We start from the raw sequence: 23530 nt of genomic DNA on the forward strand, positions 1-23530 counted from the left end.
CCAATCCTCAAGATACGGTGAATCAGATGCTGGTTTCGGTAGACTTCCATCAAGGAAGCCAAATTTCTTTCTGGAACTAAGTGCCATACGCAGGTTCACGGCCCATTCATCGTAGTTGTGAGCGTTGAGTAGAGGGTGAGAGATGACTGCACCCGGGTTGTCATTAGCACTTAGGTCGTATGGAGTTATAGTTTTGTACTTCTGTTCTTTGTTCGTTGAGAGCGCCATGACTCTGTTTTGTTGATCTAAAACAGAGCACCAAAGGTTTCAGTCGTAGATTATGTCTCTCTTGCGATTGCAAGAAGAGTTTGGTCAAGCTCAGAATCGAAAAAAAAATCTAAAGAAATTTTGTGTTTCTAGATTCTTGCTCTTATACCATGATAAAATTAGGTTTCAATCTCCTTTTCCTTATTCCTTAGGCAGCAACCCGCTCTTCATATATAATGATACAACCTCGAGTTATTATGAAAGTTTACATAAACAGAGATATGCCCAAATCATATTATATGGGATCTTAACATATCCCAATAGAAGAATCCAAACCGGGACACGCCAATGTCTGACCGGACTTCTCAACCCGGTTCCAAAAATCTGTTCTTTAGCACGGTGTCTGTTGGAATGAAAAAACTTTATAAAGATGGAGAAAGTGTTTAAGTGTTTGAAGAGAAAGAAGTTTTGTGAAGAAGAAAGATTATATAACTTAGAAGAGGATTTTATTACTTGTTACAAGCTTTGTTTATTTCTTGGTGATACAAAATGAAAGGGGAGTGGAGGTATTTATAGCCTCCAAAATACAAAATATCTTACATATTTTAATCATAAATCTAGAGAATTCTACCATAATATCTAAGATTTTTTTATTATAATTATCTAGATAATTCTATGAGAATATCTAGATTTTTATTCTAAGGAGGTGGAGGATGATTCTAGATATTGGACTAAGTTTGGACTAAAATGATTAGTAAATTATTAGCCCAAAATGTGATCCAAATCAAGTTTAACTTTCAACACCCCCTCTTAAACTTGATTTGGTTACTCCTAGCAAACTCCTCATCTTGATAAAGTCTTCTCGCTTGAGTGGCTTGGTGAAGATATCAGCTACTTGATCATTTGTCTTCACATACTCTAACTGCACATCCATCTTGGTAACACATTCTCTAATGTAGTGATAACGAGTATCGATGTGCTTACTCCGATCATGGAAGACTGGATTCTTCGCCAATGCTATTGCCGACCTGTTATCCACAAAGATCTTTGTTGGCTCCTCTTGTGGTAGGTTCAACTCCTTTAGCAAGTTTCGTAACCAAATGGCATGGCAAACACATGAAGTAGCTGCCACATACTCCGCTTCACAAGTAGAAAGAGTGACAATTGGTTGCTTCTTTGACATCCATGTGAAAGCGGTTTCTCCAATGAAAAACACGAAGCCACTTGTGCTTTTCCGGTCATCTACGTCTCCACCCCAATCGCTATCGCTATATCCAACAAGCTTGTAATCGTCAGAAATAGAGTAATACAAGCCAAAGTTGATTGTACCTTTGATATAGCGTAGGATCCTCTTGGCTGCCTTGAAATGAGTTGTTGTTGGATGCTCCATGTATCGACTCACAACTCCAACTGCGTGTAGGATGTCGGGCCTTGTGCATGTTAGATATCGTAAGCTTCCAACCAAACTCTTAAAAGTGTTGGATCCACACTCTCTCCTTCTTCTTCCTTTGATAACTTGACTCCACATTCCATTGGCGTGCAAACTGGATTTGAGTCATCCATCTTGAACTTCTTAAGCACCTCTTTAGCATAGCCTTCTTGAGTAATGAAGATTCTATTCTCTTCTTGCTTTACTTCAATGCCAAGGTAGTATGACATCAATCCAATGTCGGTCATCTCGAACTCCTTTGTCATCTCCATCTTGAAATCTTCAAACATAATCGGATTGTTGCCCGTGAATATCAAGTCATCAACATATAAGCATGCAATCAATATATCATTGTTTTGAGTTTTGATATAAAGTGCATGCTCATATGGACACTTGATGAAGCCTTTCTCCTTGAAGTACTTATCAATCCGAGTGTTCCATGCTCTTGGTGCTTGCTTTAATCCATAAAGCGCCTTCTTCAGCCTCAAGACTTTGTCTTCTTCTCCTTCAACCATGTAGCCTTGTGGTTGCTCAATGTAGACTTCTTCCTCAAGGTCTCCATTTAAGAAGGCTGATTTGACATCCATTTGATGTATCCTCCAACTCTTTTGGGCTGCCAATGAAATGATTAGTCTAACCGTTTCTAAGCGAGCAACTGGAGCAAATACCTCATCATAGTCGATCCCGGCTCTTTGACTATAGCCTTTTGCCACCAATCTTGCCTTGTACCTTTCAACTTCTCCTTTAGAGTTCTTCTTTGCCTTGTACACCCACTTCACACCAATTGCCTTGTGTCCATTTGGAAGTGAAGCTAACTCCCATGTATCATTCTTTTGAATCGACTTGATTTCCTCATCCATTGCACTTCTCCATGACTTCTTTTCTTGGGCTTCTTCAAAGTTCATAGGCTCGCAATCCGCAAATAGACAAAATAGAGTAAGATTGTCTTGATTTTCGGTTACCTCGTAGATGTCTTGTAGACTTCTAAAACGTGGAGTCCTTTCACTTGAGCTTTCATCTCCTTGAGAACTTGTTGTTGGTGAAGTTGGTGGTGTAGCTGGCTCTTCTCTCGGTTGCTCCACATTCTCTTCTTCAAAGGATGGAAAGAAGTTGTAGTCTTCATTATTTGATCTCCAATCCCATTCTCCTTCTTCATCAAAGATGACATTCCGACTAATGATTGTCTTCTTTGTTTCAGGATTGTAGAGCTTGTAGCCTTTGGAGTTAGCGTCATACCCAATGAAGATGTACTTCTCACTTTTATCATCTAGTTTGCTCCGCTTCTCGTCTGGAACATGAGCGTGAGCAATGCTTCCAAAGACTCTTAGGTGTGAGACTCCAGGCTTCCTTCCGCTCCAAGCTTCTTGTGGTGTTTTTTCTAAAACACTCTTTGTTGGAGAACGGTTTGATATATAAACCGCACAAGCAACTGCTTCTGCCCACAACTCCTTTGGTAGCTTCTTACTCTTGAGCATGCTTCTTGCCATCTCAAGTATTGTCCTATTCTTTCTTTCCGCTACTCCATTTTGTTGAGGGGTTCTTGGCACCGTCAACTGTCTTCGAATGCCATTATCTTCACAATACTTCAGAAACTCCTTGGACATGAATTCTCCTCCTCGATCTGATCTCATGGACTTGATCTTAAGACCACTTTCCTTCTCAACATGGGCTTTGAACTTTTTGAAATTTTCAAACACTTCTGATTTTTGATTCAAAAAGTAAACCCATGTTTTTCTTGAAAAGTCATCAATAAAGAGAAGAAAGTAGTTACTCTTACCAAGTGAACTTGGTTTGATTGGCCCACATACATCTGTATGTATGAGTTCTAGTGGCTTTCTTGCTCTTGTCTCCGACTCCTTTGGAAAACTCATCTTGAATTGCTTTCCAAGTAAGCAACCTTCACACACTTGATTTGGATGATTGATACAAGGTAATCCTTTCACCATTTCTTTCTTGGAAAGTAGCTCTAAGCCTCCGAAGTTGAGATGACCAAATCGAAGATGCCAAAGCCAAGATTCCTCCTTGTAGCACATCTTGAGACATCGTGCAATGTCATTTTGAATGTTTAGGACAAACATTCTATTGCTTGACATTGGCACCTTTGTGATGAGATTATTTGCATTATCTCTTAAAGAAAGGCTATTATCTTTTAGTCGAATGTCATAACCTTTCTCTAAGAGTTGTCCTAGGCTCAAGATGTTGGTCTTCATGCTTGGAATGTAGTAAACGTTGGAAATGAATTGATGATCTCCATTCTTCAAGCGGATGAGAATATTTCCTTTACCTTTCACTTCCATCCTCGATTCATCTCCTAAAGCCACATCAGTTTTCACCGATTCATCAAGCTCCACGAACATGCTTTTATTTCCACACATGTGGTTGCTTGCACCACTATCAAGGTACCACTTGTGAACCTCATTTGGTTCATCCTTCTTGTAAGCCATCAATAGCATATCTTCTTCTTTACTCCTTTCTTCAACATAGTTGGACTTCTCTTCAACTCTATTCTTGTTTGGAGTTTTGCACTCAGAAGCATAATGTCCAAATTTTCTACAACTATAGCATTTGATGCTTGATTTATCGTACCTTGATTTTGGGTTTCCTCTTCCACGATCTCTTGATGAATTCTCTCCTCTTTGGTTGAAGTTGTCTTCATATGGTCTCCAACCTCGTCCATTTACACCACAACCTCGTCCTCGGAAATGACCGCCACCACGTCTTAGATTGCTTCGGCCACTTTCTTCCTTGTGATCAATTCTCATCTTGAGAACTTGCTCCACAATATCTTCTTTCTTCTTCTTCTTTTCTTCATAAGCTTGTAGTGATCCAAGAAGTTGCTCCATTGTCATAGTCTCCAAGTCTTTTGTCTCTTCAATAATGGTGACGATATGCTCGAATTTTGAATCCAATGATCTAAGAACTTTCTCCATGATTCTCACCTCATCTAACTTCTCACCATTTCTTTTTAGGTTATTAGTAACCGTCAATACTCTTGAGAAGTAATCTGAGATGAGTTCTCCTTCCTTCATTTGTAATGCTTCAAATTCTCCTCTTAGAGTTTGAAGACGTACCTTCTTAACTTGTTCCGCTCCCTTGTAAGATGTCCGAAGCTTCTCCCATGCTTCTTTGGATGTCTTTGCTCCAGCAACCTTCTCAAATGTATCTTCATCTAATCATTGATGGATTAGACAGAGAGCCTTCTTGTCTCTCTTCCTTGAATCTCTCAAACCATCCTTTTGTGTTTGAGATAAACCACCATCATTCTCCGGTTCAACGAAGCCTTTCTCGACTATCTCCCACACATCATGTGCTCCTAAGATAGCCATCATCCTAAGACTCCAATTGTCATAGTTGCTCTTAGTGAGCAATGGAACTTGGAAGGGAACACCATTATTTGCCATCTTCAAAAGGAACTTGTGGCTCTGATACCACTTTGTTGGAATGAAAAAACTTTATAAAGATGGAGAAAGTGTTTAAGTGTTTGAAGAGAAAAAAGTTTTGTGAAGAAAAAAGATTATATAACTTAGAAGAGGATTTTATTACTTGTTACAAGCTTTGTTTATTTCTTGGTGATACAAAATGAAAGGAGAGTGGAGGTATTTATAGCCTCCAAAATACAAAATATCTTACATATTTTAATCATAAATCTAGAGAATTCTACCATAATATCTAAGATTTTTTTATTATAATTATCTAGATAATTCTATGAGAATATCTAGATTTTTATTCTAAGGAGGTGGAGGATGATTCTAGATATTGGACTAAGTTTGGACTAAAATGATTAGTAAATTATTAGCCCAAAATGTGATCCAAATCAAGTTTAACTTTCAACAGTGTCTCCGTCGTGGAGCTAATACACTGTGCGGAGGAAAGAAAACGGGTCAGACCCGGTTGGGTAACGAACCGAAACCTCCGGCTGTTCCAAAGGAATACTTAGTGGTTCACGTCGGAGAATCCGGCGACGATACGCGGCGCATGGTGGTTCCGGTGATTTACTTTAACCATCCTCTGTTCGGAGAGTTGCTGGAGCATAAGGAACGGGTTTACGGGTTTGATCAACCGGGTCGGATTATGATACCTTGTCGGGTATCTGATTTTGAGACGGTTCGTATGAGGATCGCCGCATGGGATCATAGCCAACGGAAACGGACTTTCAAGATTCTCTTTAAAATATAAGTTACAGAGGTGGGAACTTTCCTCCACTGTGTGAATATCAATCATCAGTTATTTATATAGGTTATACAAAACTCCAATACATTTCAATGTATATCTTTGCCTGCAATTCATTTATTGTTATTAAGCTATGTTATGAGGGCCTCTGAATGCACAGACATACATGAACATGTACTGTATAAGGTATTCAACAAATGTGTTACTAGTTACTGTCTGTGATGTATGTATGATCAAATTATAAGACTTGATCTTGCTGAACTGTTCATCAAAATTTTACTCTCTATAGAACATCGTGAAAACTAGGTACGCATAGGCTAGCACCTAGTTAAATCTAATGAGTCTTTGTTCTCTAATTATAATTCAGGTGAGTTCATGCATTAAACTGCGCGAGAGTGCAGTAAGAATATTATAGGCTGAGAGGAACTCTACTAAAACTATTCAGAGATCAATAAATTAGCAAAATGTTGTAAATGGATATTACTTACTTTTTGCACAAAGCTGGGGTAGCTCAGTTGTTTAGAGCGCTTATGAATGAATTCCTTGGATTCCTTTTTATGCCATCTAAAGATTCTAAACAAACACAACTTGACGCATCAATGACGACCGTTCATGATAGTTAAACAAAACACTCCCACTACCACATAATGTCTTGTTCTACTTAGTACGTGCCTATATGTGGTATAGCTAAACTGCCAAACTGCCAAAGCGGGTACGTTCATCACTTTAACACTACAAGAAAAATGAGCATTGATAGCACATTATGATATCATTGTTTTCAAAACTGCTATGAAAGATCAAGTTCTGATTTTGGTTTATATTGATAGCACTTAATTAATTCTATTGTAAAAAACTAGTGAGTGGGAAAAGAAAAGCAAAAATTAGAAAAACGCAAAAACATAATTTTTAATTTTTTTCGATAGCACATTACGATAGCTTTGTTTTCCGAACTGTTATGAAAAAAAATTATAATCTTTGAAACCCTAAGCCCTAAACATGTTTTAAACCCCTAAACTCTAAACATAAGCCTTAAAACTCTAATCTTTTCAAACTATAATTTGAATCGTAAACTTAAACTCAAAGTTATTCTTTTTAATCTTAATTTATAATTTCCAAAAAACACAAACCTTAAATATTTAGTCAAACTCTATACCCTAAACATACATTTAAACCTAAACTTTATACATAAACCTTATACTCCAAATTATAAATATAAACACTAACATATTGTATTCAACACCCCCATTGTTCAAACTTTGATTCCAAATCTTAAGTTAGAACTCAAAATTTAGTTATATTCACAATTTTATTTGAAATTCTTAGAACTAACCATTAACATTACACTTCAAACTCTAAACTCCACGTCCAGACTTAAAGTCTAATATTATCTACTTAAATCTAAAATCTTAAAAAATAGCTCTACACTCAATTTTTCAAAAATAATACAAATCTTACACCAAACTCCAAATTTGTTTAATTCAAAACACTCTATCATAAATATTAATCTTAAAATTTTAGTCAATACTCTAATTAGTTTATATTTATTCACATTTTATCATACTTTAAATTTAACTACATTTTATAATTTTATTCCATAATTTTATTCCCAATTTGTAAGTTTTAAAACTTAAAATTTAAATTATAAACTACAAAATAGAAATTTCTGAATAAAACATAAGTTATAAAAATTACAAACAAACAAAAATCATAAGATAATGAAAGACAAGACATAAAAGTAAGAAGATAAAGTTATTGGCCAATTATAACCATATAAACCACAAAATAAAACAGAACTATTAAATGTACTAAACATATAAACTACATTAAAACTCTAAACTAAGTTTATATGAAAATAAATTAAAAAGAAAGATAAATTTTTTGACCAATGAGAAACAAATACAAGGATAACCCTGTGAGCTGTTGGATTAACCTAAATCTAAGGGTTCAGATTTATTCTTCTCTCTCTCTTTCTCTCCGCCGACAGATCTCCCTCATTCTATTTTCTTTTATTTATTTTTTGAATATTCTCTTCTCTGCCTCTTCTTCCTCATGTTATATTTTTCAGATTTGGTAACTGGAGTTTAAGAAGATGAAGACTCGCTGGTGACGAAGACCCGGAGGCTCACCGGAGACGAACCCACGGCGGAGCTCAAGGTCGCCGTTACGCCATCATCTCACCTATGCTCAAGCTCAACGTCACACCATCTTCTCAATCTCGCCGTCACACCATCTGCTCGATCTCGCCGTCAATTTAACCTAACAGAGAGGAGGAATATTATTCCCAAACCTTCATTATTCCTTTTCATTGCTTGCTCCTTTAATATGCCGACTCATGGATCTGATGGGTTTGTGATGGTGAGATTTAATGTTCTTTTGTTTCTTCTCTTCTACTATGTTTTTAGATTTATTAATATTTACTTTTGTTTCCAGATCTGAGAAGGTGGTGGTGTTATAATCGAAGGTGGTGGTGTTATAATCGAAGGTGGTGGTCTGATGAGTCGGTGTTGGTGGCGTGACGAATCAGTGGTCTCCTTCTCATCAGTGGCGGAGCATGGAGGAGGCAGAAAAGCTATGCCTCTAGTTCAGACCAGTCTTCATTCTGGTGGTGAAGGCGGTCTAGCAGTCCAGTGTCCTCTCCGGTCGTCTTCGCAGCTGCAACGGTGGTGTTCTCAGTCGCCATCAATGAGTTAGAGGAAGAAGATGAAGCTTGAAGGTAAAGGAGGCAAACCAGTCGTTTAGGTTTAGTTTTTTTTTTAGGTTTAGTGTAAACCGATTTGGAGGCTGTTTTAGTTCTGAAAACCTAAATTTCATTTGTAAACCAAATTTAATTTATAAATAAAATTTATTTTGTTTTTTAATTATAAATTATTTTTTATTTAATTATTTATTTTAATTATAATATTCATCTAATAATAGCAAAACTATAATAAAAGCTACCGTATAGTCTAAGTACAATAGCATTGGTAAAAAAGCTATAAAAGTGGGAAGACCTAAGATAACTGGGGCAGACATAGCGGTTTTAATAAGGCTATCAATGACATATAATAGCGTTTTTCATACACTAAGTAAACCCTTTTTTCTTGCAGTGTAAAGTTCATGAAACATCAGTTAAGTTTTTCTTCCAACTACATAGGGGTATAGCTTTTGATGCAAACATTACTAACACATATCAGGTTGGCTTACGCTGGATCACGTTCTATACAGCTTAAATCTTCTAATGTCGGATCACGTCCAGGGTCGTGCTTACCCATATGAAAAAGAGGCAATGGCAGGCCCCATATTTAAACATTAAAACTTATGTTTTAGCTTATGTTTTATAGAAGTTTTTTGTTAGAATAATTTGTAATTATTATACATAAGTTCCATACGTATACTTTCTTTTTCTGTCTTACCATTTGAGAAGCAAAAAACTCTTCTTTATTCTGTCACTTTTGTTGTTTTATTTTTATGTTTTTTAACATTTTTTCTCATTACACTACAAGAAAAACGCTTTTTTATAGCGGACGAATAACGCTATCTAACGATAGGATATCGGTTTGTTAAGCGCTGTATCATCGCCCGTCATAATAGGTCGAGGACATTAAAATAGCGGTATTTCGTTGTGCCATCTTTTCTTCCGCTACGATAGCGCTTTTATTTCTGCAATTAAATATTATTTAATAGCGTCTTTTTACTGCTATTACTAATTTTATAAATAGCATTTTTTGTTTCTTTTAGTTAATTCTACCATAGCAGTTAAAATAAAAAATTAAAATATTAAAATATAAATCGAAATTGTAACTTATAATTAAATTTTATTTATAAATCAAAATTTATTTATAAATTATAAAATTGTATTACAGAAGACTACACCAAAAAAAATTTAAAAAGCCTAAACCCAAATTAAAAAAAAACCCTAGATCTAATTTTCTCAGCCGCCTGTTTGTCTTCTCCGTCAAAGCTGGCGAGGTGAGCAGCGGAAGCGTCGGAGGCGTGACTGGAGTCGCAGTGGAGAGAGCTCGGATCTGCCAACAATGTCTTCCTCTTCCTCTGTCTTCTCCGTGTCAGCGGAGAGAAGCTCGGGATTGTCCTTTACCTCAGGCGCTGCTCTGCTACGGCTACTGGATCTGTTTACCATACAAGCAAATTGACAAAGTCCATTTTATAGAAACCATATGTTATTTATAGAGTCCGTCGAAGTACCATACCTTCAATCCACCGTCCTCGGCTCAGCCCACAATTTTCATATATCGTTATCCTCCTCAAGAACCGTCTGATTTGACTTTCCCTTAAAGAGGATGAGGTCTGACCTCGATTGGATCATTTAATCGATTCGCTTGTTGATGTCGTCGCCGGAAGGGTGAGATTCATCGCCGCAGGTAGAAGAGGAGGAGTAAGAGCAAGGCTTGATAAGCGTGGAGGGAGTAGCCGTGGCGGAGGAGAAGTCGGAATCGTTGTGAGTGGTGAAGAAGGAGAAAACGTCGTAGAGAGGATCTGGAAAGACTTGATATGTTTCGTAAAGGAGAAGATAAATGAGAAAGAGAGAGATTGAATTGTGGCCATTTGATTATATTTCATCAATGGCTAAAAATTGCGATCCTCGGAAAAAAAGTCAACCAATAAAAGAGAAGGTTGAAAATTGATTAAAAAAAAAATAATTTTAACCTTTAGACTATACTCAATCAATGGCCATAAAAAAGGGCAAAAAAAATTGTTTTACATTTCCTTTTAATTCTTTTAAAATTTGCCTAAATTTAAAGATTATGTAAATTAGATTTGAATTTTGTGGATTTATGATTTTTAAAATTTTTATGATAGGGTTTGAATAATTAGAGTTATGTTAAGTATTTTTTATATACAAACTTAAGAGTTATATTTTTGATTTTGAATTTATTATTTTGTAATATGCTTTAGAGTTTATATGTTTATGATTTAGAAGTTGGTGATTTAAAATTTTTACTGTTTGAAAGTTAAGATTTATGTTTATGATTTAAGGTTTAGTGTTGAGATTTTTTTTATTACTTGTAGAGTTTAGAATAAATGTATGAGTATAGGGTTTAAAACTTAATGGTTTGGGATATTGATTTTAAGATTTGAGATAAATTTTTGGAAAAAGATTAATTTTTGAATTTATATCTAACATTTGAAGTTAAATTTATGATTTGATGTTAAAATAGAGTTTAAAGTTTGTATTTAGAGTTTAGGGCTTAAAAACTTGTTTTAGGGTTTAGGGATTCAAAAACCAAACATAGCATTTTTAATCATGTTTTGCTATTAAACACGAGTGTTACATATAAAAAACCATATGTTATCGTAGCGTTTCCAAATATACTACTTTATCATAGCGTTTCTAAATATACAAACGCTTTCTAAGACTAATGGGTATGTCAAACATAGCACAATCGTAAAAAACGCTATTTCGGTCTGCTATTAAAACCCATTTTTCTTGTAGTGTTACTTTAAATGTAATTATTTATTTCCTAAACTGTTTTAAATAGTTTACACTGAAAAAGACATACAAATAAACGTATATGTATATTATAAAAAAATTGCATGATATATGATATTTAATAGGGAGATTTTGAAAAATACCCTATTTATCTTTCAAATTTTGAAAACAATATTATATTTTATTATTTTTGAAAACAATATTATATTTTATTATTTTTGAAAACTACATCTTATCTGTTGTGAAAAGACCATTATATCCTAAATAAAAATTGAAGAATATATATAATATTCTATTGTTATGATAAACAAATGATAGAAATATATCTCGCGTACGCTTTAAAAAAATCCTACTAAAAACATTGAAATATCCATAAAACAAATCAAATTTTGGATTCGCAAGCGTTGGAGTTTTGCTTTCATCTTGGCCAATAAATTTATGTATAAAACTCACATATAATAAAGAACAATCATTTAACAAATTACAATACTCGAATCATACTATCATTGAGGATCGAAAATAATATATCTGAAACAATAATGACTTGATTCAGTAGAGCGTAGTCTCACACGACTATTTGGATGACTACTGGCTGGGCTCAATATTTCATTTGCTTTGGTTGCTTGATGATACACGTGATTTGGTTCTTTTAAAAAAAAAAAATTATGTATTCGGGGGGATCATAGAAAACTTTATGGCATAATATTTGTATAATCTTAGAATACATGATCCCAAAAATGAAATAAATTAAATTTGTTTGATTTCATGCTGCTATATTTGTGTCTTTGTTTCGTTTTCTCTTTATACGTGCAGCCTGGTTAATTGAGAAATGGAAGATAGTGTTAGCATAAGCAAATATTCAACAACAAAATTTTAAAAAGCCTCCACTATTACAAAAAGAAGAAAACAAATTGTTAATGTACCAAAGTATTAACGAATAAAATTAAAATAAGATCTTTTGAATGATAGCATGAATGAGGCCTAATTGGACATGATCGGGTACTATTTAATTTAAATAGTGAAGTAACTATCTATAGATATAAGTAGTAGAGATAGTTTAGTATACTAGTCTAAGATAAAGTGTAATTTTCAAAAATCAAAAGTATAAGTGTAGTTTTCAAATTGTATTCTTAGTTCACGCTATTTTTCCAAATTTTCCCTATTTAATATCGATAATCATGAAGTAATATTTTTAAACACCAAAATATGAAAATTTTAATTTTTTTTTTGTCAATTTATTACTGGGTCACAATGGACCGGCCCAGTTGGCCCATCAGCCTCACCGCAGGAGGCGCGGATCGAATCCGAGATGCCTAGGAGATTGACGTGGTACGCACAGACCACCTGTACTAAAAGCTCCCGGCATTTATTATTTTTAAAAGAATTATGTTTTCTTTTTTGGATCAAAAGAATAATGTTAGTTTAGTATAGCTTTTTGTTGGGAAAAAAAAAGCTCGCCTTAGGCCATTTATTGACCTAGGCCCGGTACTGATCACATCGCTAATGACTTATTCCGGTGATGGCATGATTACGACAAAATTGACACATGATTATATGATATTTTTGGGAAGATTTTCATATAAATAATTAGGAATTTAGAATACAATTGACTATATATTAAAGACATTAATTCATATCAAACTAGATTTTTATCCTTAAAATAAAATAGGATGATAGTTTAGCAAAGAAAAAACAATAAGTAGTAGGATGATAATCGTTGCTCGATTCGACTTACACATGGGTTTTACAAAAGTAGTTTTCACGTCTTAGACACGAATGCTCCGCACGAGTTTAGTTTCATTTCCTTAACTAGGTCAACAAATTTCTGTACTAATAAAAAAAATAAGTAAATTTTTTTTTATACTAACGTGTATATATGTCATACATATTTTTGGCCAGCAGATGGTCATGATACAGTGATACATGCCATTCTGATATCTTTGAGCTTCTGGTTATCGTAAGAGTGTTCGACTTTTTTTCCTTTTATTAATATATATATAGTATACACATTACCAGATAATACGGATATACATTGTATATATGTATATATTTACGAGAATAACAATTTCGATTTTTTTGTAACCATCTATTCGGCAGAAAATCAAATGCGAGGAACAGATTCTGAAAGTCATTTCTTTTTTTGACCAATGGCTTTCATATATTATAATAGAAACAAAAGCATTTTACAAGCCCATTTTATATAACATGACTATAGTCCCACCCATAGTTTTAACCCATACCTAAATAAGAAGATCATAATCTGCCCCAAAGCCCATGAACAAGTTAAGACGCTTCCACTTTCAAACACGAGTCGAGAACCAAAGCTGCATGTATCTCGAAGATTTTGCCGGAGATTTCTGTCTGAGGCTCGAAATACGATCGGTGATCTGACGAATGATGAGAGAAATAACAACATATGGAGAACGGGATTGTTGCGTGTGCAATCTTTTATTTCTCTCCTGCCAAATCCAATAAATCCCTGCCTGCCAACAGAGAAGAGTAAATCTTTTTGTGTATTTGCTACCTTGAAGTGATTGCATCTGAATCATTGTCTGATCCCAGTTCCTTTGTGGTTGCAGGTTGCATCTCATAGCTACTTCCTCCCAAACTGCCCAGCTAAAAGGGCATCGATAGAATAGGTGATCCCGGGATTCTGGCGCCTGATTGCAGAGTAAGCAAGTTGCATCTGTCTGGAGCCCCCAGCTACAAAGACGATCCCTAGTTGGACAACGGTTTAGGACGAATAGCCATGTTAGAAAGCTATGGCGCGGAATCCCTTTAGCATTCCATACACATTGGTCCCACGGTACTTGAGCTTCCTGCCCTCTTAGTTGTCGATAAACCTGACTAGTACTATATTTGAGAGACCGCTTATCATCAACCACCCACTCATAGCAATCTTCTTCTTCAGTCAGTGTTAGGGATGTGAAGTAGATATGGAGCTGTACCATGTTTTCAAAGTCATTTCTTATGAGTTAAGAATGCAACTATATATGTTTCACTAATTGCTGATGATATATTATGACGTTAAAAAGGTACGGAATATTATTGGAATCTGCGACAAAGAATGCGAGGATATAGTAAATCATAGAATTTGTTGATTTGCAATCTGAAACAAGAGTTATGATATTTTTATAGTATTAATGTCTTGATTTTGGTTTTGTGTGGTAAAGGAGGAGACGGCAATGGCGGAGCAACGAACAAGATTGCTGCATCAGGCCTTTAATAAGATTCAAAAAAAAAAAATTCATATAAAAATGAACAACTTGGATATCTAATTAGTACTTCAGATAACCGTAAAGTTACCAAACTGAATCTGATCCAAATATGTAAATACTCAGAGGTTGGATATCCCTAAACCTAAACACAGTTTAGAACCCCGAAACACCCGAACCAAATTCGAACGGACCCATATCCCTAAGTAGGGACTCACAATTCCGAATTTGAACGTCTATTTAAGAACGATTTTTGAGTCAGATTTTTGTTTGTTACAAATATATGTAACATAATAAATATAGTTTTAACAATGTTATTTATATTTTTTGTAAAATTATTCTAATAAGTTATATTTACTTGGAATGGACTAAAATATAGTATATGTTTTTTGATTTGCATCGGTTGTACAATAGTGGTTCTCACGATGAATTAAGTAATAACAAAAAGATTTTAGTCATTCCAACGACGTATTATGGTCGGATTATTTTTATACTGACCATTCTGATTTATATGGTTTTTCTTATAAGTATTATTTGGTTTTTGTTGTTACTTTAAGAATGTTCAATTTCTTTAATATATGTACTCTTCGAGATTTGGTCAATATATCTATGTTATCATTCGATAATTCTAACTAGGATAAGATCTGCGCCTTGCGCGGGATTAAGTTATTATTTTTATTATATTTTGGAGAATGAAACAATAGTTTGGCTTCATTTGGATTAGGGGTGTTCAATCCGGATATTGGGTTGGTTTCGGTTCGGTTCGGTTTTTTTGGTATTTCGGTTAGTAAAATATAACTACTATTCTAAATCCATATTTATTTTGACTTTAGTCTTTCACATACTTTTGAAAGATTTCAACTGGATGACTAAATTGATCAGCTAATCTTGTTGCTTTAAATAATTAGTATTTATATATATATATATATATATATATATTATTTAGTGTGAATATTTATTAAAAAAAATTCATATGCGTTATATTTTATGATCATTTGTAACTTATTATAATAAAAAAATAATCTATTGATCACAAAATTTTCAGAGTGGAAATCTTCAAATTTCTAATAATATATAGATGTTTCGAAAAATTCAAAATATAACATATAAGAAATGTTTTTATTATATATTTAATGTGATTTTCTAATATCTTTCAATAATATAAAATTAAAAAAAAAGAACTAAGATACCAAAATTGTTATCAAATATTTATTATTCATAATAATTAATTTTCATATATACGTTAATCATATTAGGTAATTTCGTAGCTTCTAATGAAGGAAAGTGCAAAAACAAATTTGGTAGATTATTTATCAATTCGATAGTTAGTTTAATAAAAAATATAATGTAAGTTAAGATGGATCAACCTATTTTTCTAAGAATAGTATATTTTATATAGTCATTTATTAAATGAGAATTTATAATCATACATTTCTATGATCATTCATATCGTTTTATAACTGAATATTTAAATCATCGATAACAAAATTTTCAATGTGAAATCTTTAATAAGTTTATAATTTATAAATATTTTTGAAAATTCATTGAAAGTTTTAATATTAAAATATTTATGTAATCTTATGGTATATAGTTTAATCTATATATATATATATATATATATATATGTTTTATTATTAAATGATATCTTTTACTCATATGGTTTTCAAATCATGTGTATCTTCTTATAATATTAAATAAAAGTTAATATTAATACAATTTTATGATCATTTGTAACTTATTTTGACAAAAAAATAATCTATTGATCACAAAATTTTCAGAGTGTGGATCTTCAAATTTCTAATAATTTATAGACGTTTTGAAAAATATCAAAATATAACATATAAGAAAAATAATAAATGTTTTTATTATATATTTACTATGATTTTTAATATCTTTTAATAATATAAAATTAAAAAAAAAGAACTAAGATACAAAAATTGTTATCAAATATTTATTATTCATAATAATTAATTTTCACATATACATTAATCATATTATGTAATTTTGTAGCTTTTATTTAAGGAATGTGCAAAACATTTTTTGGTACGTTATTTATCAATTCGATAGTTAGTTTAATAAAAAGTGTAATATAAGTTAAGATGGACCAACCTTTTTTTCTAAGAATAGTATATTTTGTATAGTTATTTATTAAATAAGAATTTATAATCATACGGTTCTATGATCATTCATATCGTTTTATAACAAAATATTTAAATCATCGATAACAAAATTTTCAATCTGAAATCTTTAATAAGTTTATAATTTATAATTTTTCTTGAAAATTCATTGAAAGTTTTAATATTAAAATATTTATGTAATCTTATGGTATATAGTGTTTAATCTATATATATATATATATTTATTTTATTATTAAATGATATTTTTTACTCATATGGTTTTAAAATCATGTGTATCTTCTTATAATAAAAATGTTAAACCATTGATCATTAATTTTTAACATAATAATTTTAATAGTTTTAGTCATTTATTGTCGTTTTTAAAAATTCAAAATATAACATATACGAAAAAATCTAAATTTTACTTTTATAGCTAATTTGATTGTTTAATTTATTTTAATAATATAAAATTAAACAAAAATGATGGAGGAGATATAAATTGTTATCAAATCTTTATTATTAAAATCATTAATTGTCATATATATATTAGCCATTTATGGTAATTCCGTAGGTTTTATTTAAGGAAAGAAAATAGCATATCATATCATTATATCATATAGTTTGACCAACTTATGTATTTAACAACATATAAAAATCGAATGTGGACCTACTTATTTTTCAATTGAATGTAATTGACTACCTAATTGAGTGCCACATATGCATTGAGCCCTCTTTTAATTAATATAAAATTGAGGTTACATCTTTTCAAATGTTCCTCAATTAATATATAGGGGATATATAGGGGATAATGCAAATTTCAAGACATCTCTATATATATACACATGATGTACTTTTGAGAACTCACAAACGAAGTAATAGGAATTCACAATAAAAAAAAATTACACCTTTGTTTTTGCCGGTGTTAGACAATGGTCATGATCTACATTAACAAAGTTCCCGCAGCGGTTGCGATAGCGCTGCTGTTTCTAGTGGTTGTGATCGCTCCTCAGTGGACAAAGGCACAGCCACTGCCGCCATTCCCGCCAATGTCGCCACTGCCGCCACTCCCGCCAATGTCGCCACTGCCGCCACTACCGCCAATGTCGCCACTGCCACCAATGCCGAAGGTGGATCCAGTGTGCACGACAGCGATCCTTGATATCGTCCAAAATTGCTACTCAACGTTGAGTGCGGTACCATCGGAAGAATGTTGCAATGGTCTCAAATCGGCGAGCAAGACACAAGTGACTTGTCTATGCGACAATTTTATCGCACATCCTGTCTTCAGCAACTTGACCCGACCTTACTACGACCAAGTTAGTAACGCATGTGGTGTTCTTGACAAATACGCCTGCAATGGTACAGGTGAAGAAGGTACCTGTTTATAATCTTGTAATTTCAAATTTATATTTGTGATTTAAGTATGCATGTTATTTTGTATAAACGCATTTTTTAAACTTGTTTGATGGTTTGCATAGCTTACATTACAAAAATTATGACATCTATAGCCGTTATGCAAGTTTGTAGATTCTTCACGCGATACGAAAGAAGAGTAATGGTGATTTTATGGTAATCAACTGATTTTTCTTTTTTGTGGCGAAGGAGGAGATTCTAAAGGAGGAGATCCGAAAGGAGGAGACGGTAACGCAGGAGCAATCAACAAGATTGCTGGATCAATGGGTCTATTTGGATTGATTACATGTCTGTTCTTCCTTTTGTTTTAATTTAATTCAGTTAATACAACTTGGGACTGCCAAGCCGAAAATTCGAAACTCATACGTTTGTTTGATTGCTTCTGTAACCATGGTTTCCAATATGATGTTCTTCGAGTCAGAAAATTTATATTATTTTAAATATTTTTGAAGAGAGGCTACTATAAAAAGAAATTGTAAACCGTGACCTGTAGTGATTTGTTCACATCATTGTAATAAATACCAATTTGAACAGTTAAATCCCCTGTATATTATTTGAAAAGCTTTGCAACATTTGTTTGTAGCCACATGTCAACACTATAATGATTCTTATAGAATCCTTAGAGAAATAGATTGATCCATCTAAATATATAATAAGCTTTTTATTAAACCACAATAAATACATTATTAAATGTGTTTCATTATTTCCTTAAATAAGATTACAGAATTGCCTAATGTGACTAAAGTATATATGACAATTAATGATTTTGAATAATAAAGATTTGATAAAAATAAGTGTGTATTATAATTATATTTTTTTAATTTTAAGCTATTAAAATAAATTAAACAATCATAGTAACTATATAATAAAAATTTAAAAAATTATTTATATATTATATTTTGAATTTTTAAAAACGAGTATAAATTACTAAAACTGTTAAAAGTTTCACATTCAAATTTTATGATCTATGATTTAAAACTTTTGTTATGACATGATACAAATAATTAAAAAATAATATAAGTTGAAAGTCTCATTCAATAAGTATCAAAAATAAAAGATATATAAATATATGTATCATTTTAAATTAAACTATATGCCATATAAAAATATATAAATATCTTAATTTTGAAATTTACTTTGAACATTTTTTTGATAAAAAATTTGAAAAAATATTGACAACTTAATTTTTTAAAATATTATAAATTACTTAAACCATTAATCCCACAGTGAAATTTTGTTATCATTAATTTAGACTTTTTGCTATAACAGATACAAATGATAAAAAAATATGAGTAAAAAGCATCATCTAATAAATATTAATATTAAAATATATCATATATATGTTTCTATCATTTAAATTTAATTATATATCATATCAAATAGAAAAAATATTTTTCGATTTATAAAATTTATTTATATGTTTGCACCAATTTAATTATATAAGTAGTAGATAATGACTTTTTAATTATTCAATATATATTTATTATTTGATAATATGTTATAAACATATAATATATAAAATAATTTTTATATATAATGTTTATCCCGCGCAAGGCGCGGATCTTTACCTAACCTAGTCTCATAATATAGTATCGCCCAATAATTTCACTTTTATACCATGATTCCTCTTTCTTTTCTTGTCAATACAAATCTTCCAGATCCCAAACTGATTAGCATCACGCTTCTTCTAGAAGAATGCCTGAGATATCACTATGCACATCATCCTTTTTTAAATGTAGATACATACTAACGAACTCACATATATTAGTTGATTTTGATTGACTGATTAAACAAAAAGAGAACTATTATGATTTCAATAATCTAGAACGGTGATTGTTGCTTGATTTGCATCGAATGTACAAAAGTGATTCTCATGTCTTAGATTCTATTGCTCGGCACGAATCTAGTCTCATTTTCTTAGATTAACCAATAGAAGTTTAGTAAGATATATACATAGTAAAATCCGTGGATGTTACAGATTCGTCGTGCAATTTGAAACAAGAGTTATGGTGATTTTAATTATGGTAATTGATTGAATCATGTTCTGTGTGGCAAAGGAGCCAATAGAGGAGCACGGAACAAGATTGATGCAGCAGTAGCTCCAGTTGGTTTTGTTGCAAGCATGTTCTTTAAAACTTTAGTTTGGGCCGACCAAGTTCTGTGTAATTTTTTCTCTTCTTTAATCTGACAACTTGAAACTAATAATTTAGGGTTTGGTTATTTTGAATGATTGCATTGACTATCAAAATAATTGAACTGACATAAAATGTCCACTGGAGATAAGCCTAGAACTAGCTTTACATAATTTGACAGATTTGTAGAAATTATTTTGTAGGTTAAACTTGGTTAATGTGGTTCACATGTCTTTCTCATTAACTTATAGTCAGGCCAGCCGACGTTTTCTGATACAGACCATCTGAATTTGTTTTTCTTTATTACTGCAGGAGTTTTTCACTACAAGAAAACAACGGTATTCTGACGGACATTCTGACGGAAAATGAAATCCTCGGAATATCCCGAGGAATTTCCTCGGAATATACCGACGGAATTCTGAGGAAATATCAATCCGTCGGAATATTCCGAGGAAATTCGGAGGAAAAATGGGTTCCTCGGAAAAAACCGATGAATTCCGAGGAAATATTATAGCCGTTGTAGAGCCGTTGGGGGATTTTACAAAATTCCGAGGAAATTCCGACGAACTAGCCTTTTCCGTCTGAATTCCGTCGGAATTTCCTCGGTCTGTCGGCAGGATTTAAACTATAAATACAAGCACTCCTCTTCCTCTTCATTCACTCCATATCTTCATCCTCCCTCTTACTCTATTTACACACGAATTTGATTCATAAAAAATTTGTCTTCTTCAAATTATTTTCGTTCTTGGATCGATCGACCTCATTTGGATCCGAACACGAGATTGCTTACGGAAGAATACCAACGAGGTATAACCGAATTCATGGGGTTAGTTCACCGACAACCGGAAGAAAAAACAGGTATGTTAAGATGTCATTGCTCTAATTGTAAAAATAGAAAGGTTATTAAAGAGTGGGATGTTTGGACTCATCTATATTTGAGTGGGTTTACACGAAGTTACAAAATTTGGTATCATCATGGGGAAACTAATTATGAACATGGTAGTACTAGCGAACCTCAACCAGCGGTTAGATTAGAAGAACCAATTAGAACGGATGTAGATTATGGTGTAGGTACTGAGCATATGGTAAATGATCATTTTAGAGGGGAAGATTTACCTAATGCAGAAGCTAGGAGATTTTATGATATGTTGGATGCTGGAAAGCAACCATTGTACGAAGGTTGCAGAGATGGTCATTCAGCTTTATCATCTGCTACAAGATTGATGGGCATTAAAACAGATTATAATTTGGCTGAAGACTGTGTGGATGCGATTGCTGATTTTGTAAAAGGTATTCTACCCGAGGATAAAGTAGCTTCTGGTTCATACTACGAGGTTCAGAAACTCGTAGCTGGTCTTGGTTTATCGTATCAGGTAATAGATGTATGCAGCGACAGCTGCATGATTTATTGGAGGGCGGATGAACAGCGGGTTACATGCAAATTTTGTGGAAAGCCTCGTTATAAAGATACGAGTGGAAGAGTCCAGTGCCATATAAAAGGATGTGGTATTTACCTTTGACGGAAAGGTTGCAGAGGTTGTATCTGTCTGAACGCACAGCGCAACCAATGAGATGGCATGCGGAGCACTCAACAGATGGTGAGATCAGACATCCTTTAGATGCAAAAGCGTGGAAGCATTTCCAATCAAAGTATCCCGACTTTGCGTATGAGAGAAGAAATGTCTACCTTGGATTATGTACTGATGGTTTCAGTCCGTTTGGCAAGAGTGGAAGACAGTATTCTCTATGGCCCGTCATTCTTACACCATACAACCTACCCCCAAACTTGTGCTTGCGACGAGAGTTTTTGTTTCTCTCGATTCTCGTTCCCGGACCAGAGCATCCTAAGAGATCACTTGATGTGTTTCTTCAGCCACTAATATATGAGTTGCAACAACTATGGGCTCAAGGTGCTGAAACATACGATGTTTCGTGTAAAGAAAACTTTCAAATGCGGGATGTACTAATGTGGACAATAAGTGATTTTCCAGCATATGGTATGTTGTCTGGATGGACAACGCATGGAAGGCTATCATGTCCATATTGTCAAGATAACACTGATGCTTTCCAACTAAAACACGGAAGGAAAACGTGTTGGTTTGACTGTCACAGGAGATTCCTACCACCTGATCATCCATATCGTAGGAGTAGGAATTTGTTTACGAAGAACAAGAGGGTGTTTGACAGTCCACCTCCGGAAATTTGTGGGAAAGATTTGAAGATACAACTAAGAGATTTTGGTGCAGAAAGGACGCCAGACGTCGGTGGACATGAGCGTTTTCCGGTAGATGCTGTTGGAGAACTACATAACTGGCACAAAAAAAATATTTTCTGGGATCTGCCATACTGGGAGGATCATCTGCTAAGGCATAATTTAGATGTCATGCATATTGAGAAGAACTTTTTTGACAATCTCATGAACACGATCCTTAATGTTCAAGGTAAAACAAAGGATAATTTGAAGTCAAGACTGGATTTAGTCGATATATGTGCTCGTTCAGAACTTCATGTTGATGAGAATGGTAGGGCTCCTTTTCCCATATACCGACTTGATGCAGCGGGAAAAGATGCGTTCTTTGATTGGATTTCAAACGATGTGGAATTTCCAGACGGTTACGCATCAAATTTGCGTAACTGTATCGACAAAAAGGAAGGAAAGTTTACTGGCTTGAAAAGCCACGATTGCCATGTAATGATGCAGCGCCTCCTTCCGTTCGCCTTCAAGGAACTATTACCACGAAATGTTCATGAAGCAATTGCAGGGATAAGTGGTTTCTTCCGCGATTTATGCACGAGATCAGTGACTCTTGAAGGTATTGAAAATTTGAAGACTAACATAGCCGTGATTCAGTGCAACCTTGAGAAGATATTTCCTCCCTCATTTTTTGATGTTATGGAGCATCTTGTTATTCACCTGGCAAGAGAATTGGAACTTGGTGGTCTGTGCAGTATAGATGGATGTATCTGTATGAGCGGTATATGTTCCATTTGAAGAAGATGGTGAAAAATTTAAGTAGGGTGGAAGGTTCTATAGTCGCACAGATGATCAATGAAGAAACTTCAAACTTTGCCGAGTACTACTTTCCAGCAGAAGTTCAGACCAAAAACAGAAGACCTGCTCGGCATGATGATAGAGGCGAACGGGCAACATATCATGTTACGGTTCCAGACATTTTCACAGACGTTGGACGACTTAGCGGAAAACCAAAGGACCGTCGACTTACTGAGCAGGAGCGCAGTCATTTGCAAACATATTTGCTCACCAACTGCGAAGACGTTCTACAATATGAGAGGTAAATAAATGAGCTTACAAATTTTTATTTTAACAAGTTGAAATTTAAATCTTAATTAATTACATTATTGTCATCATATACAGGATTTTCATGGCAGAAAAGCGGTTCGAGTATAGATACGCCACA

The 23530-nt window shown here is 33.5% G+C and overlaps 1 protein-coding gene and 1 long non-coding RNA gene across 2 annotated transcripts; both read left to right on the forward strand.

The window, feature by feature from the left end:
- Positions 1 to 7784: 7784 nt before the first annotated feature.
- On the forward strand, positions 7785 to 9234 carry LOC111209352. The gene is made up of 3 exons (XR_002661007.2): positions 7785 to 8161; positions 8237 to 8519; positions 8893 to 9234. It is a non-coding gene; the product is annotated as an uncharacterized LOC111209352 (long non-coding RNA).
- Positions 9235 to 17338: 8104 nt separating this feature from the next.
- Positions 17339 to 18430, forward strand: LOC111209605 (non-specific lipid transfer protein GPI-anchored 33-like). The gene is made up of 2 exons (XM_022709607.2): positions 17339 to 17940; positions 18169 to 18430. Exons 1-2 carry the CDS (start codon positions 17496 to 17498, stop codon positions 18288 to 18290), a joined length of 567 nt encoding a protein of 188 aa, XP_022565328.1. The 5' UTR covers positions 17339 to 17495; the 3' UTR covers positions 18291 to 18430.
- The last annotated feature ends 5100 nt before the right edge of the window (positions 18431 to 23530 follow it).

Source organism: Brassica napus, chromosome C3 (assembly GCF_020379485.1).
Source record: "Brassica napus cultivar Da-Ae chromosome C3, Da-Ae, whole genome shotgun sequence".
Classification (NCBI taxonomy): Eukaryota; Viridiplantae; Streptophyta; class Magnoliopsida; order Brassicales; family Brassicaceae; genus Brassica; species Brassica napus.

Excerpts from the sequence above, each read along its gene's own strand:
- LOC111209605 (XM_022709607.2), top strand. The coding sequence starts at position 17,496 with ATGGTCATGATCTACATTAACAAAGTTCCCGCAGCGGTTGCGATAGCG. Across the intron at positions 17,941-18,168 it reads CAATGGTACAGGTGAAGAAG|GAGGAGATTCTAAAGGAGGA; the intron begins GTACCTGTTTAT and ends TTTGTGGCGAAG.